At 18.4% G+C, this 19,569-nt stretch overlaps 2 protein-coding genes across 5 annotated transcripts in view; one reads left to right on the top strand and one right to left on the bottom strand.

The window, feature by feature from the left end:
• Positions 1-2,523, bottom strand: part of LOC122719289 (FERM domain-containing protein 5) — a 62,949-nt gene extending 60,426 nt beyond the window's left edge. For all 3 annotated transcript variants that reach the window (XM_043944983.1, XM_043944984.1, XM_043944985.1), the window contains exon 1: positions 2,276-2,523. In XM_043944983.1, coding sequence (XP_043800918.1) covers positions 2,276-2,371 — 96 coding nt within the window. In that variant the 5' untranslated portion in view covers positions 2,372-2,523. The remainder of the gene's footprint in view (positions 1-2,275) is intronic.
• Positions 1-19,569, top strand: part of LOC122719290 (glucose-6-phosphate 1-epimerase) — a 112,863-nt gene that overhangs the window by 77,589 nt on the left and 15,705 nt on the right. The window contains exons 1-2 of one of the 2 annotated variants that reach the window (XM_043944986.1): positions 3,320-3,407; positions 4,140-4,191. In XM_043944986.1, the coding sequence (XP_043800921.1) occupies positions 3,338-3,407; positions 4,140-4,191 (122 nt within the window). In that variant the 5' untranslated portion in view covers positions 3,320-3,337. Of the gene's footprint in view, positions 1-3,319; positions 3,408-4,139; positions 4,192-19,569 lie in introns of those variants that run through there. The other variant, XM_043944988.1, reaches the window with a different exon arrangement.

Here is a 19,569-nt window from a genome sequence, read left to right as displayed (position 1 = left end):
CTTTCGAACTATTTATAAAACGATATGGAAATACGAGATTCATAATCAAATACGGATAGATATGAATCGTATCAGACATGAATAAAATATTACAAAGCATGATTACAAACATAAGCAGATCATATTAAAAAAACTATCTAAGCTATCATTTATTAAAACAAAATTTGCCAATTTTTAAATCGAAATGATTTTAGTTATTTTTATTTGCAATTCATATAAAAAATTCCAATAAAAATTTTATAGTGAAAATTTTCAGAATTTGTATATTTTTTTTTGTATTTCATTTATATTTATTCTTAATTAAACACATTTATGAATTTCTAGATAGTAAAATTATTAGATATTAAATTTATTATTAGATAAAGATAATTTTGATTTTTCAGGTATAATTTTGATTTTTTTGTTCTATCAACTTTTTAAGTTTCTAATTAATTCATTTAGGTCGCGATTAGGATGCGATTTTTTTTATAAATATATTAAAATCAAATAAATTCTGATGAAAATGATTATATTACATATGTTCCATTCTTCAGAAATTTATATGTCATAAATTCATTCCATAAACATTTCAAATTTAACTATTAAAATGTTAATTCGTTACGAAAACATAGCTTTATTCTCAGATACTTAAACATTTAACTTATAATCTTTAAAATTTATATTTCTTTCTTTAATTGTACAAAAATTATGTTATTTTTGCTTATCAAGATATCTTGACAATATATATAACAGCACGTGATTTTATTTACTTTATATAATATACTAATATATATTAAAAATAATAGTAAAAAATTAAAAAATTTTAAATGTATAAAATTATTTTATATAATACAAATAATATTCTTCTCGTAATTATAAAAACTTCAATTTTTTTATAACTTATGTCATTTCAAAAATATGTATTCATTTTATAATTTATGCTATATATATATATATATATTTACTATATCTGTATATAATACTATCGAAAATTATAATTTTTCTATGTTATAAATTATAAATATAAATTATAATAAGAAGTATTCTAATAATAACAAATATAAATATTTGATAAAAAAAAATTTTTATTTAATATTTAATATTTTACTATATTATATTATAGTTTTAAAGGAAGAATAAACATATATAATCTATAATTTAATTTATAAAAAAATATCAAAATCACTATGTATGATATGCATATGGATTCATATGTATTGTGCAAAATGCATATGTGTTTAATATATACATATCTGTCATTTCTCTATATTTTATTTTTTTATATATTTCTATTACTATTAAGAAATATAAATATTATAATATTTAAAAATATTGAAAATTATCAAATAGAATATTTTCAAAATCTACTTTAAATGTATAATAATAAAATGTAAATGTATAATATAATTGTATAAAATTATATATTTTAGATAAATATATTCTTTATTCAAAATTACATATATTCAAAAAATAAAATAAGAATTCAACTATCTAGTACTCATAGTTAGTATGAGTACTAGTACTGAAGATATAATTATCAAATATCAAATTGTAATATTTTGATATTCTTGTTAGTATACGCACGTGGCTTGCAACACTAAGCTATTAAACTTGTTGTATATGTACATACATATATATACAAATTAAATACACAAAACACACGATAAATATTGCGAATAAAATATTAATATATTATATTAACATTAATTATCATATTAAATTGAAATAATGTTAATAAATATATTAATTAATAAAAATATAATTTTAAAATATTATAAGTAATAAATTTCAACTTATCATTATTTCAGATTTAACGAATTGTTAATAGTTAAAAAAAAAATTTCATTTTGTTATATTCGAAATTCAAATTATTAAATTTTCAAATTATTAATTTATATTCAATATAAAACATAACTGATCATTATCTATAATATTTATAATATACAAATATGAAACATTAAATTCATCGTATACTGATTATTATAAAAATCATTTATATGATTCAAATCATTAAATAGTACAATTAAGATTAAAAAGAAAATTTTGGATGAACAAACAGTTGTAGTGATTATTTTTTGGAATCGATCGAAATACTTATTTTGTTTGAATCAAAGTACAGACATTCATGCAAAATATTTTTGACTAATATGTAGATATTTAGGCATTCACAAGTCAGTAAACTCTCAACTTGTTTGAAGCTGAGCGATCGTTACCGGCAGCAAGAAAAAGGGGTAAAAGCGCGTGTATAAGCGTCATCAATAGTTTGTCGCGTGTAGTGACTAAATGAGTATCTCACCTGAAAGTCACAGTGGATAATTTCGGCGTCGTCTAGAAGTCGAATAGTGGCGCGATGCACCACTGTAACGTCACTTTTACTACCAAATTTCAACATTTCTGCCCTCAAGTCGCCACCCGAATTATCCCCCCGACCCTCATCGTCTCCTGCCCCACAGCACCACACACTGCCAGCTAATTATTTTCGATTCACGTTGTCGTTATCGTAAATAATTGTAATTGTCGCTGACACGCGACTTGTCAGTAAATTTTCCGTCAAGTTGATACAACGCACGATGACACTACACAACGAACGACACATCACAGTAGTATGTAGAATACCAAACTTTCTGTCAACCGGTCTCGTCTTCTGACCTACAGTTACAACGATGCCATATTTTCAACTCACGTAACAAACCCAATGTTGCCGTTCAAAGATACAGCAATTGTGTAATATGATTGGTCCATGACTCGACTAGCGGGTTTTTTAAAAATGAATTTTCAAATATCATCAATAAGTTTTTCCAATTATATTTACAGATAGTATAATAAAAATGTGATAATAAAAACTCATCTTATTTACATAGAAACTAAATAACATTGTATCTTGGAATAAAATATTATTTCTTTATTAAATAGATATTTTAAAATAATTACTTATACAAAAAATTTTGATTTTGATCGACTATATTAATCAAAAATATAAATTATAAACTATTCAAATTTAATATTATTGTTAATTTTTATTTAAAAATTAAATGAAAAAATAAAATAAATACAGAAAACAATATAAAATATATCGTGTTTATATAATATTATAAGTTATAAATTTAATCTTTGTAAAAAAATACTAACATTAAATAAAAAAATTTTTTTTAGAATTATATTCTTATCATCGAATATTATTATTATCGAAAATATTGCTTTCATATAAAGTTATAAGAACAACCTACAGATGTCACTCAACGATGAATGACTTGTATATTAAAGTAGTAAATCGAAATATGGTGGGGGTAAACTAGGGGCATTGAACAAAGGTTGACTGCGTTGGTCGAGGAGTCGGCGGTGCATTCACGACTCAAACATGGCAGCGGCTACCAGCGTTGTCGTGCTCGACAGGGGCAATAATACCACCTGCACGATTAATTTACACGGTGTGTGCGCGCGTACAGATTGATACAAACAACTAGATCTACGAGTTGTCTATCAAGTTTTATTATAATTATCTTAATATAACGTGTAAATACAATATTAATTCACATGTATATACATACATACATATCTTTAACGAATCATCTTTATCTCGAAAAACTATGTTCCACATCATCATGAGGTGTTGCTAAAAGAAATTAAAAAAAAAATGATATCGTGAGAAAAAAGTTTAAAAAAAATATGCCATAATATATATATATATATATATATATATATATATATATATATATATTTTGACAATATATTCCCAGATTTGTGTCGTATTTTTATATTTCGTTTAAGAAGAAAATAAAGTGTGTGCGCGCCTTTACTCAAACCTAACCTCCAGTTTTTGTGCTGTTTTCATATGTTTATTTATGAATTCATACATATCTATTTACGTATTGAATATTTACAGTTTATCTAAAAATTTAATGTGCTATTTTTTTTCTAATTATTATTATATATTTTTATGCATCAAATATATTTAAATTTCTTTTAAAAAGTGTTAATTAGTTATGACATTATTGTAAACACGCCGTAGGTTTTCTTTAAATTTTTGAATATATTTATCTAGATGACAAGTGCGCGGCGGTAGAGTTCAATTCTATGCGAAATAATATTAAGTAGAAAGTCATAATTTTTGTAAATAAAAAACTGAATTCAAATTTTGACCAATATTTTCCATTTTCTAGGAGCTACCGTGGTATCCTGGAGAGTAAATAATCAAGAACAACTGTTTGTAAGGTAAGTTCATAATTTCTATAATTATATTGATAATTCTATAATTAATTACAACGAAACATGTGATTTCGCATTCTCGATATAAATTATTTGTAATATCGTTAAAATGTAAACTTTATGAATAATGGATTCATTCTTTTCTATATTTTTATATTCTAGATCTCTATATTTATTTTATAAAAACTTATTTGTAATAAGTAAAAATATGCATTACGCTTTTAATATATTATTATTTGATATTGCATAATATAGTTAATTGCATAATAGAAGGTTAGAACATTTTATAGATTTGAATATGTTAATATCTTTGTTAAATATTTTATTTTGAGAATTGAAAAATATTTATTAATGAAAATGTGATAATAATTTAATTAAATAATATATTTTAAAAATAATTAAATTAAATAAATTGCTCTTAAATATGAATATATAACAATTTGTATATGTATATATATATATATATATATATATATATATATATATGTATATATATTTATTAATTTATATCGTAATATAGTACAATATTTATAATATTATAATAATATAATTATAATAATATTATAATAATAATAATAATATAATATATAATACATATTTATAATAATATTAACTTAAAATCATTTTTTTTCAAAGATATTTATACATCATTAAAAATAAGTAATATGATGCAATTTTTTAATGTGTTGTCAAAACGTCAGTAAATAATACAATTATTTAATTATAAATACATGCCTTATTTAGCAATTCGATTAATTGACAATTCAATAATATTTCGATTAATATTATAATGATTTTCATTTTATTAATATTAATTAATATAATATATTCTAATATCTAATTCACTTATTAATTATTATTTAAATTTAAATGATTAAAAACAAAATTAGTTTTTTTCATTGTCTAAAATATGACTTTTGTATTTTCGTATCTTTCCATGATATGTAATCAAACTTTTTGACATAAAACAATCAATAATGTATAATTTGAATATATAATCTGTATATTTGATAAAAAATTTGATATAATTTTAAATTTTGATCTTAATAAAAATGAAATTAAAATCAAAATACAAATAAGATATATTTAACAATTAGAATTAGAATTTAATAATCGGGATTAAAAACAAATTTCATAAAAAATGAAATATATAACATATTAGCATATTAAGAAAGAATTACATTGTAAAAAATTAGGCGTATTGTGATAATGTTATCATATTATAAAAAATTGTACTATGATAGTGTTATCACTAATCAAAAATAACAGTAATTTTTTAAGTCTTGAGTTTTTAAATGAGTTTTTCTTAAAAATTTCATTTATTTTGATCATTTAACAAAATTTTGTAAAAAATTGAGATAGAATTTGATATATAAATATTTCACATGAAGTAAAATGTTTTAAAATATTCTAATATTAAAATATCTTTTTATATTTTAAAATTAATATTAGTAAAAAATTAATATTTGTCATAAAATATTGTAAGTTTATTACAAATTTCAAAATATTCTATTTTTTCTAATTTAATAAGAAATCATAGAAGTAGAAATAAGTATAATAAAAAATAATTATTTTCTATTTTCTTTCTTTATTTAAACGAAGAAGGAATTCGATATTAGATAAAAGAATTATATTTTAACATTACATACAGAAATTATTAAATATTTAAACTGAAAAAATTATGTAATATGCAATAAAAGTTCTTATTTATTATTCAAGTTCTAATTTTATGAATACTCAAAAATGCTATTTTTATAATATATTATATAATTTCATAATTTCGTAGTACATTTTTCAATAGATAACATTTTTATAATATTTTAAATAAATAAATATCCGAATTGTTACACATCTGATTCCTTAGTTTATCAAAAAAATAAATTATTTAAATAACAAAAAAATAGAACATTTAAATTTAGATTCAACGAAAACGTTTGCAAACAAAATTCATAATTATACGTTCTCTTTATTGATTTTATTGTTTAAGATGTTATGTGTAAGATGTACGAGAATAACTATTTGCACTTAATTATCATTGGTACAATAACATAGCAATTTTCCTTCAAAATGTTTCAACGCGATACATTTGTACTTCATTGCATAATGTTTTTAATATGCATACCAATATGTATTTATCGATTTTAATGATTGAAAGTAATATTAAATCGAAGAAAAATAGCAGGAACAGCAGCAAGACATACGTGCACACCTGCTGTGAAAGAGTCGCTTAAAAGCGTGACGATCGCTTTAAAAGCAGCAGTCCGAGAGCAGACGATGAAAAAACTGACGAAGCGAAGGCAAGGGCGCTCTGGACCAGTATACATATACCTTTTATACGAAGTTCAGGGCCCCTCGCCAGTTGCTAGTCATCGGTTCTTCCGACTGTAAAGGTGCTGTTAGAACCTCTTTCATTAAATATATTTTTTCAAGTATAAATCAATTTTTGCTTTAATAAATAAATTGAGAAAATAATAAATTAATTTTTAATTGTGTTTTATATTTATATGTTATATATATGTTATATACTTGAAAAATTTAAATGCCAGTAAAAGCTTCTATAATACAAAGAAAGTCAATAAGCATGCTCCATGGTAATTTACTCCAATTTTCATGGAAATAGCTATAAAGTTATATGGGTATGTCCGGTTTGATATGAATTTCTTTGTATAAAACGTGCCCGAGAAATTCATCATTATAATCATATATTTTTATACATATTTGAATCTGTGTATATATGTATCTATATGTATCTATATCTATATGTACATATTTTTTTATTCTATATTGTTTATTATTAGTATTGTGTTAATTGAATATTTGCATACATTATTTAAGTATTAGTATTATTAATAAATATTATTAATATTTATTTTGTTTGAAATTTATAAATAATCTTGTTTGAAATTATAAATAAAATTTATTTATAAATTTGCTACTATTTATTTATTTAAATATTGGTGAAGATATAAATTGATTTTAAATATTATTCTATTAAAAAACTTAAGAAGAAGATTTTAAATATTATTCTATTAAAACTTTAGAAAATTAATTCTTATTAGAATGTAATAAAATATATATAAAGATACTATGAATAATCTTATTTATTATTAGAAATAATAGTATCAAATTTTTTATTAGTTTAATATATTTTTAATTAATTAATTCTTAACTTATTTAAATTAAGAAAATAGAAAAAAATGATTTCGTAATTTTTATTTATTATATGTATTCTTAATAAATTTTAATTCGAATGAACTGAAATATGTATGAAATTTGTTATAACAAATTTATAATATAATACTTATTCATTTTGAAATAAAGAATAATTTATTTATATTTAATAATACTGTATTTATACTAATCTAATACTATAAATCTATTAAATATAAATATATAATCTATAATATAAATTTATAATATAAATATATAAATCTAAATTAAAATAAAGTTATAGAACTACTCGATATAATAATGGATATAAAAAAGAATATATTAATTATATATATATATATATATATATATTAATATTAGAATATTATTTAATAAAAAGATATAATTTCTCAATCTTTTAAATAAAATAAAACAATAAAAATAAAAGAAAACAAATGTATTTTTAATGAAAGTTGTGAAAATAAATTTTAATTTCATTTATATATTTAAATAATGTTATAATCTTTTTATTTTTGAGATATTTCTAATATAATATAACATATTATATTAGATAATATAACTGTTTCTTTACATATATGACAAATATTGTTTATTTTGATCTCAAATTTATAGTTCAGACATTTAAATATCGTATACATACATATGTCTATACGTTACAGTTGATCTCCACTTATTATCATAAACAATATAAACAGAAATTAATTTAAACATTTGTAAGGAAAATCTAAATAAATAATTAATAATTTAAGCAATTAATTAAGTAAAACGAATAATTTTTATAATCTGGATTAATGGAACCATGAATCTTCAATTAGATAAATTGTTAATTAATTTAAAATTATGTATCAAATTATATATATATATATAATATATTTATATATATAATTATATATATATTATATATATATTTATATATATATATATATAAAATAAAAATATACAAATAAAATAAGATATAAATATTTATATATAATACTCAATATCAAATCAAATAAAGAGATATAGTTATAATATTTGAAAGCTAATACTTAAATAATATATGCAAATATTCAAATAATATTCATTGAACATTATATAAAATATTATTTGATAACATGATTATTTAATTTTTTATTTTAAACTTATTCATTCTTCATAAAATCATCATTTTTCATAAAAAAATACATATATAATTCAAACATAATTTCAAATTCAATCCAATTGAATAATTTGTTTTATTTTTTATTTTTATCTTCATTTTGCTTTCTCTTTTTATATCTAAATATTATTAATTCATCGTTATTTTTTTTTAATTGGTATTTTTAGTTTTTTTTTTTCCTTTTATTTTCCTTTTATTTCATTTTGAAATTTATTTAATCAGATTTTCTTTTATAATAAACTATGTATTATAAATTTTATGTGACGATTGAATCGACTCAAGTAAAACTAGATAAGGAAAAATTAATTTTATCTGAAACTTTTATCAAATATGTATTTCTATAATCAGATATATATTTCTATAATCGTATACAAAAGATGATTACTTTTTCCAAGAAAGAATAAGTTGGAAGTATAGAATAAAATCTTTACGTATAAAGCTTTATTTTCAAGAAAATAGAATTTTATAATTTCTTAAATACTTGTATAATAATTATATGTATTAACTGTAAATTTCAAATTTCGATTTCTATTCCTGTTCATGTTTATACTCATAAACATAAGCAATGTTATTATTTCCTTATTAATTGTCGTTATCCCTATTACATTCATACTTGAAAAATTTTTAAATTTAATTTTTAAATTTTCTTAAAAACAAAACTTATTTTATATCAATTTATTTTTTCATGAGAAATTATGCTCTATCCAATTACAAATATTACAAATAACACTTTATATAAATATAATATATAGATATTTATTTTTTTCTTTTTTTTTTAAATAAAATCTAAATATATTCTGTATCAGTATAATATATATGTATATATCAATATATATTATATCTTATATTATATATATATATCAATAATATATTATATATATATATATCAATAATATATTAAATCTCTTTTTTTTTTTTAAATGAAATGTAGATCATTTATTATTTAATTAGAAAATTATAAAAAAAAATATAGAAAAGAAATAATATTAGAAAAATAGGAATAAAACTAGGAAAAAAATCGTATTTTTTGTTAGTAAAAATTAAATGGCAAAAAAAATTTTGTATCAGAAATTTTAATTGAATCTACAATTTATAATTAAAGTTATTCAATGAAAAAATTATTTCACATGAAAACAGGATTTTTTGAAAGTACCTATTCAAGTAATCAGTTTTATCCTATGAATATGAATAAGATTATACATCTATTAAGAAATGTATATATAATTAAATAAAACTTTTATTTTTATTATTTTAAAATTAATAATGAGAACTATTTTAATTTTTAATTTTAGCAAATATTAATTTCTTTAATTAAGAAATATAAACTTATTTATATTATTTTTAACTTACATGTAAATTTATTGTAATTTATTTAATAAACAAGAGTCACAAATAAACCTCTTGTCACTCTGTCCTCAATATTTGTACAAATATTACACGCTCAGCTACATATATATATATGTACATGTAATATAAACGAGTCCTCAATTTTAATCCACAAAAATAATTTACTGAAAATTAAATATATATTTATTTATATATTTATTTCAACATAATATATAGGTGTGTGTGCGCGCGCGCGTGTGTGTACATAAACAATCAAAAATAAAATATTAAAATATTATAAAGATTGCAGAATATAATTCAATGCTTATTTGTACAAATATTACATGCTCAGCTACACATATATGTATACACATGTCAAATTTTTTAAATCTAAATAATATTAAAAGAGGCAATTTAAAGAGGCAACATACTATTGAAACTTTTAAATTAAAAATTTTTTACAAAATTCAATTACTTATATTAATAATAATAATAATAATAAAGTTTAATAAAATTTTAATCTATCTATATATAATTAAATTTTAATCTATATTTCTATATACCAATTTTTATATTTTGGATTTTAGAATCGATCTTCCAAGATATCAAATATATTAATTATATATTAATCTATATATTTATCTTAAATTATTTTAATAAATTTGATTATATTGGATTAACATTGCAAATAAAATTAATTATTAAAAAAAATGCAGTTAAGTCATATTTAATACAAATTATTAAATCAATTAAATTTTCAATTTTCAATTTTTGATTTATATATTTCATCATAATATTACATTCAATGCAGTTTTATATATATAATAATGTACATAAATACATTAATAAAAAATGAAAAAAAGAAAAATGCTTATTTTATATAATTTTAAGAAAAAATAATCAAACATATTGCAATGTTATTAAATTAAATTAAATTATTAAATTAAGATAATAAATTTTATATAATTGAAAAACAATTCTTTCAATAAATTGAATCATTGAATATGTAAAAAATAATAATACATATTAAAGAACAATGATAAATTTGTGAAAATAGAAATAAATATAAAGTTTATTATCAATAAAAGATAATTTTTAATATTAATTGAATTACTTAAAACATGTCACATAAGAAAGAGAATATCAAATACGATAATTTTTATAAAAAATTGTTCAAAAATTTTCAATTTTTCACTTAAGCTTATTAAATATTCAAGTTTGAATGTTAAATTTTACTGTTATTTAATTTATTATTATGAAAACTATATGTATTAAGTAAATTTATTTCCACTAACTATAACAAATGCTTTGATTATTAAATGAACATTAAAAGATAATCGATTCAATTTAATTATAATAAATATTATAGAGCAATAATCTTTTTTTTAAAAATTGCAAATCATTGAATATTCAAATCACTATTTTAAAGTAATAATATTTCTTAATTCGAGATTAACTATTCGAGATTTACAATTAATAAACAATTATTTTTATATTTATCTATCATTAAAAATTTATTAATGTTTAATAACCAAAATATTGATTATTTGCACTTTATTATTCCATGCCGAGTACTCAATAAAAACCACATTTCTACTAAATAGTAAATAAATATAAATAGTAAATAATAATAAATAAATATAAGTAAATAATAAATAAATTTATAATTTATTATTAATATAATAATTATAAATTTATTATTAATAAATGCTGGTGAATATTTAAATAATAAAACTTAGGAAACATAAATATGAATAAAATAAATATGCGCATACAAACATAAAAAAAAATGAAGAAATTAAGAATTTATAATTTTAAATACAATTACATTCTATATAATTATATCAAATCATTTATATCAAATCACTACTTTAATTAAAATAAAATTTTCAATTATGAATATTGTTTCACATTATTCCCCCCGCAAAAAATTATCGAATAAATGCAACAATATTTAATGTAATTTTTGAAATGTTATAATAAGTATATATATAAATATGGAAATATTAAAATCAATTTTATTATATTTATATATATTTGATTTATAAAATCAATATATTAGTATAAAATAAATAATAAATAATTTAACTTTTTTTGTGAAAGAGAGAACAATACAAAAACAAAATGATAGTTGGAACAAAGTTTAGCTGATAGAAATCTGGAAAAAAATATTAGTTATTATTATACACGTTATTTTTATTCTTTATAAAAAAATAAACATTATTTTTTAAATACTTAATATACTTAATATTGTAATATTTTACGGTCATATATGACTACCTTTATACATGTTATTGAAATTATTAATCCAAATTAATTTAAATTATGTCTAATTATTGTTTCTCTTTTTGTTCTTTCTTTGAAAATAAATAAAAGTTGAAATTTCTTTTTGCAATTACTTTATCTTACTTAAATCGATATAACATTTCAATGTATTTTATATTCATAATATTTTATGTCTCAAAAAATTAAAATATCTTTAAAAAATTTTATTTTGTTATTTTTCGAAAACTATTAATTGTATCTATTAATTGTAATATTTGAGATCATTTATTAATAAAATATTTGATAAAAATTATAATTATTAGTATGTTATTGAATCAATAATAAAATATTTGTAATATTTTTAAGAATAATTTAAAAGTTTTATTTTTGACTTATTTTTTTCCATTCATTATTATTCATAAATTGTTTACTAATTTCTATATTATTAACATTAAATATATATTATTTAAAGTAATTTAAACTAATAATTTTATTGTACAAAAGATTTTCAATCAATCGATTATTATTTTATGTTTTAAAATTATTTTTAATTTTTTTTTTTATAAGATGCCATTTTTTTATTGATAAAATCAAATTTAATAAAAGAAACTATATATATATGATAATTTTTTTCAATAATATTTTTATCAATAAATTTTTGAATTTATGCATTTATAATATAATATAATACATTTATAAGATTGAAAACTATTGTACATAATTATGTAATATTACTGAAAAGATAGTTACATAAGATTTGATGATAAAATTTTCAGAATACTTGCTTTTATTAAAATTATATTATTGTATACGGTTATGTATATTCTCTTTATTGTTTAATTTTTCTTTTATTAGCATTTAAAGAAAGAACAATTAATAATTGTTTTAATTTCTTATGTTAGTTTCTGAAGTATTTGAAATCTGTATTAAGCTGTTAAACGAAAAAATTTAAATTGCAATTTTCTTCAGATATGTTATAAAATATAAAATATTAGAGATACGAGCTTTTCAAATTTGCTTTCTTGAGTAAATAAAATATGAAAATTAAGTATATATTTGTTTATGATCCCGAAACAAAAGAGTAAAATGAAATAGAAGGAAAATATGGAATTTAGTTTTTCGTCAAAAAAAAAAAAGAGTGAAAATATCAAAGTTAGATCAAAAAAAATAAAAATATTACAATATTAATTTGTTTTATTGAATAACAAAAAAGTTTATTTTAATAAAATATTTTCATTTTAATAGAAATGTCAATGACAATGTTATTTTCGAATTTTTTAATTACTTCACAACCAAATCAAATATTCAAATGAATTTCATTTTGAATTTTACATAATAATATCCTCCTTCTTATTAAGCTCTTATTAAGCTCTTATGAAAGAATCCTTAATTTTAAAATCATGATCATGATCGATCACATCACGATCGCAACACTTCGTTTATTTATTCGCAACATATTCGTTTATTTATCTTCTTCAACTTTTTCTTTTTTTCATTTCTTTTTAATAAAAAAAAACACATTTAAATTTTCAAATTAATGATTGAATGTTAAAAAGAAATTACAAATTATATGTACTGAATATGATATGATCCTCATATTAATAAAGTGATAATAAATATTTGATAATGATAATGAATTTATGAAGTGAAATTTTTAAATGAGTTGTTTTGAAACTTTATTCTTCATATTATATTTCTGGTTTGATATTATCTGGCAATATATCATAATATGCATGTTAATGACGAAATTAAGATAAGTTTAGATAAATTAATTTTAACAAATAGAAGTCATCCCATTTTTTATTTCAATAAATGAATTATTATTGTATTATATTGTCAATTAATATTGTTTTTTTTTCAAATATTCTAGAAATATATATGAGTTAAAAACATTGTTTCAATTTATATTTCAAATAATAATTTTTTATTTCAGAAATTCTAATTTTCGTGTTATAAAATATTCACGATATAATTAAAATAATTTAATAATTTTGCTATTATTTATTATTTTATTATCTAATATTAAATTATTATGTAATATTGAAAATATTTCCACATAAAAAGAATATATTGTTTTTACAAAATAATATACAATAGCAATAATATACATAATTAGAAATAATTCTATAGATTTGTCAATCAAAAAATATAATTTTTATCTTCTTAAATTTAAATTTTATAGCCTTATAAATTCTTAAACATATATAGTTAATTTTCATGCGTTTCTTTTCGAGAGTGAAACAGAGATTTAATTAGAAATTCCAAATATTAAAATAACAAAACAAATTATTTTCATATTTCATAAAAATAAAAAATGGTAAATAATAGAGAATAAAAAATTTTCTGAAACATTATTTGAATAATCGGGTCTTTTTATTATTGGTATTAGAGATTTGAAGAGCATATAAAACTGTATTATGAATGTAATTTATGACTATTCATATTAATTATTGATAGATAAATACTTACTTCTTTAAAAATTATTTTTAATATCAGATAACATTTCAGATTGCTTCTGTTTTTAATTCTTAAAATTTAAAAAAAATCTTATTTTTTCTTTTACACAATTTTGAAAAAAAAATTATGAAAGTCAAATAATGATGAAAAAGGAAGCAAGGACCAACTTTAATCTTAATATATAATATATAATATATAACTTATAAAATTTGTGTATAAAACAATTAAATAATATAAATTATATAATTTTTAAATATGCTACAATCAATAGATTTTATAAAATCTCTATGAACATAATTATAATATATAATAATTAAAGAATCTCCTATATATAATTATCGTAAATTAATCATTTCTATTAAATTTAAACATTTCAAATATATTTAAAAAAATTTACAAATCACGAATTTTTCTTTATAACATAATTAATAAATGAAAAATTCTAAGCTATAATATATCTTATTTTCATTGATTCTACAATTATAAATTTCGAAGTGTTTAATCTATGTATTTGAAATTAATATATTTTCTTTATGATAAGTATATACGATTTAATAGGAGATAAGATAAATAATTTTAAATCAAAGATGTTAAGTACTAACAAAAATCGAAAGAATGATGATTTTATATATAGCTTAAATTTTGAAACTTGAGTAATGTGAGCTTCACAATGCTATGTAGACAGAAAATAATATCATGGAGCCTCCGGAGCAGAATCCAGTCGAATGGGAATGTTGTAGAATGTCGGCAAAAACCGCAGACCTCGAGATCATTAGTCTACAACCAAGCTTATAACCGAACGTGGTATTATACCGGGTGAAGTAAAATTCGAGTAAATTGTCTCAGTCAGATTAAAGTATTTCACTTAAATCAGAAAATTCTATTAATTTTACAAGAATATTTTCATTTATTTGTATGTAAGTAATTTCATAACTTCAAAAAAATAACATAAAATAAAGTATTTTATAAAATTTTTTATTATATTTTATTTTGTGTTATTATTTGCATGTTAAGTTTCATTATTTACTTTATATTATTTACTACAAGTAGTTCCATTAATAGTTTCTATTTCTTTATTATTTTTATTTAGAACGTTAGAAATTATTTGAAATTTTGACAAACTCTGTTTTATATTTATGTATTTATATATCTAGTTTAAATAATATTTTTATAACATTCTTTAAATAGAAAAATAAATAAATGGTTATCCAAAATATTATTTTTTATATATCTTTAATTTTTACAATAACATAATACATTATGTCTTTTATAAATTGTTGTTTATTTTATGTATATTTATTTTATAAGAAACATTTATAAAATATAATGTTCAATAATACTTTTTTTTACATTAAAACAAATAAATTGATGTATGCAAATTTATTCAAATATTGTAACATCGAATGGTATTAAAAAATATAACATTATAGCATTCTATATTCTATAACGTAAACGCAGTATGTATCTATTTATTATTAAAAAAAACAGAATATTTATATTAAACAAAGTATATTGTAATAAAAAACTTATTTGCATATGTATATTATATTTCTTCGTATACGCCATTTTTCTTCATACAGCTGAAGCACGCCTAGATATTAGGTTTTTTATATTCTATGCATACAAGTCGGTTGCTTGCGTAATAAATCAATTTATTACACTTGACCTCAAATTTTCACCATCTTTGAAATATTGCAAATAATGATATCCTTTAATTGTACATTTAAAAAAAATATATAATAATTACATATAAAATATAAAATAATACTAAATAAATGTATATATACTAAGTAATTAAAGATGACATTAACATATTAACATAATAACATTATTTGTAATCTTAAAAAATTATTTGTAATCTTTTATAATTACTTTCATAGTATAGCGATCGATAATTCGATAATAACATGTTAATAAAAAATTGAATATAAATAAAATTTTTTCTATCATAGTCATTAATAAACAATAATTTTCTATGCAATTTCTACAAATTTTGGTAAAATTGAATCTATTATTATTTTAAAAAAAAATCTGAAATGTTAAAACATTTTTTAATATTGCCATTATTAGTTTAAAAAAAGATTGAAATAAATAGAAATTACAAAGTGTAATCAATTGAAAGATTTCAGTATGTTTTTTACTTAGCGTGAAAATTTGAAATTAAATATAAAAAATAATTTATTTACAAACTGATCTCTGCTAATATTAATTATAAATAATAAAAACTACATGTATGTATAAAGTATTAATGAAATTATGATAATCTTTGAAAAATCGATTTTAAAGGCCAAAACAAATATTAAAATTGATACATAGTCAGTTGAAACTTATGTGAATATTTATTTTTGAATATAGAGAAAAATTTACAGAATGCATTTGACAAAAGATACAAAATAAAAAAAGATACAAAATATATATGTAAATATTATGATATTTAAAAAATGAAAAAAATTTATTTAAATTTAAATTTCTTTAGTTATATTCATAAAAATGTAATTTTGCATAAAAATCTATAATTTATTTATAAACTAATTAAAGTTTGCTTTAAACGAAACAAAATAAAAGTAGAATAAGACTATTCTATCTCAGTTATACTACCGTCATACTTTATTCTTTTCTTACTTTTTCTAACACGAATTTAAACTGCTTATAGTTTAATAATAGATTTCAAATGATATTTTTATGCAATATTCGTTTTGACTTCTAAAATTGATTTATAAAATTATATATAAATATAATATCTTATATACATGTTTTTTAATCATTTTTAGAATATATTTTCTATACTTTAATTTATTCTATAATGAATAATTAACTTTTCTCATTCGATTATCTTTAATGTGCTTCATATATCATTTATATCATTTGCTTCATTAAATACAGAATATCCCATTATTTGCAAAATAAGTCAAAAAGGAAAAATAAAATTTTTTAATTTTTTTAATTTTAAATAATTTTAAATATTTATGTTCAATAATTCTTCGATTATAATTTTCATTTATTAAATTTTTTTACTTTTATTTTTTTATTCGATTATTTTATAAAAAACAAAATCAATATATACTATCTATATTATAATATACACTATATTGTAATAAAGCAAATTATGCTTATTCGTTATTTTTAGAGACAATTGTATTATTTATTCCATATTACATGAAAAGTACAAAGTTAAAAATAACATAAAATCAATGAAAATTATTTTTTTAAATTTAAAATTGTTTTTACTTTTTATCCATTATAAATATGATATAAATTTTCATTATGAATAAATATGATTCAAGATATTTGCTAAGTTATAATAAAAAGTAAAATGTTTAAAAAAGTTTAAAAAAAATTCCAATATCAAGAAAGACAACAAGATATAACGGTATCATTCTTGAAGAATTCTTGAAGAATTTGCTCATTCACAGCCTACTCGTTCATTTAGTCTAACTTGTGCAGTTGTAATCCAAAGAAACCGACATATCATTCGCTATACTATTTTTTCTCTCTTTCTCTCCATTTTCTCAATTCTCTCCATCCTATATACGCATGAGTTAAATCATTCTCTCATTTTAATTCATTAATTATTATTATCATTTAAAGCACTTTAATAATTTAATAATTTAAATTATTCAATTCAAAAATTCTATTCAATATTTCATTATGAAAATTAATTTAGAATGAATAAATATATAAATGTCAATTTTAATTGCAATATAGATTTTTATAATCAAATTAGTTTTATACTTATAATCATATTTAAAATTATGATACATTTTATATGATACAATTTATGTATTTTTTGATAATCATATATATATAAATGAAATGAGTAAAATTTCTTGCTTATAAAAAAAAAACATATAAAATATAGAAATCAATTAATTGTATTTCTTATTTTTAAATATAATAATAATATAAAACGTACAATTTGAAATAAGATATATAATAGATATTCACATAATATTAATATATCATGAGAGATTGTTATCTTTAGAGAATTGATTCTCTTAGAGACCAAACAAAAAAAAATTAATATAAAATATCGGTTGAAGCTTATTTATTAAGTTATTTAAATTTGAATGAAGCAAGAAAATAAGACAATTCTATTTCTTTTCATCGACGAAAATTTCCTTCTAATCATGAATCGCGAGTATCTTGCTTATAATATAATAAATAAATCTCTAACCGGTATTTTTATGTATTTTTAAATTTTTATAATTTTTTTTTTGCATTTTTATTTTAACTTCTATATTTCAAAGATATATTAACATCCTATATATGTAAAATTTATAAAAAAAAATGTTTGTATAATAAATAAATCTTTTCGATTTTCTTTTTACAAATTTATCGATTGTTTTTGCAATGTTATTTAATGTTCTTGCTCTCTTTTGCCTACTTAATTTTTCTTCTGGTATCATATATAATTTCTTAAACATGTTCTAAAAATCTTTTTGCTAATCTGAAATGGCAAATAAAATAATAATTTTATATTTAATTTCCATATAAGAATTCTTCTTTGTAATTTTATATACTTTTGAGATATTGTATCGTGTATTATATTATATTTATATTTTTTATATTTTTTTTTTCTAAAAATCATAAAAATTGTTTTAATTCATTATACGTAATATTTATCGTATAGATATTATTTTCATAAATCTTTTTTAATTTTTCTATATAATTTTTTTCCTAATCTTCCAGATTTAAATCACAAAATATTTTAAAATTTTCAATGTTGCAAGTATATTTATTTACAAAAAATTGTAATATTTCAATCAGTATTCTCGCGTTTCTTGTAATATTTCATATTTCAACAATACAGTATTAGCAAAAAATCACGTGAATGAAAAATATTGTTTTTTTTAAGTAAACCGTAGTAATAACATTCTCACGTGATATAAGATTCAATCTATCTTTACAATAATTTGTAATCAGTCACTCGCTAATTTGAGAGTATTCGATTGATTTTCAATAAAAAAAACTTTGATGTGATGTTTTTTTTTTTATTTTTTTTTTTAATTTATCATTAATATTGCATT

This window comes from Apis laboriosa, unplaced genomic scaffold (genome assembly GCF_014066325.1).
Source record: "Apis laboriosa isolate Shangri-la unplaced genomic scaffold, ASM1406632v1 scaffold71_cov137, whole genome shotgun sequence".
NCBI lineage: Eukaryota > Metazoa > Arthropoda > Insecta > Hymenoptera > Apidae > Apis > Apis laboriosa.
The sequence above is the reverse complement of the archived record's forward strand: the minus strand, read 5'-3'. Positions and strand labels throughout refer to the sequence as shown.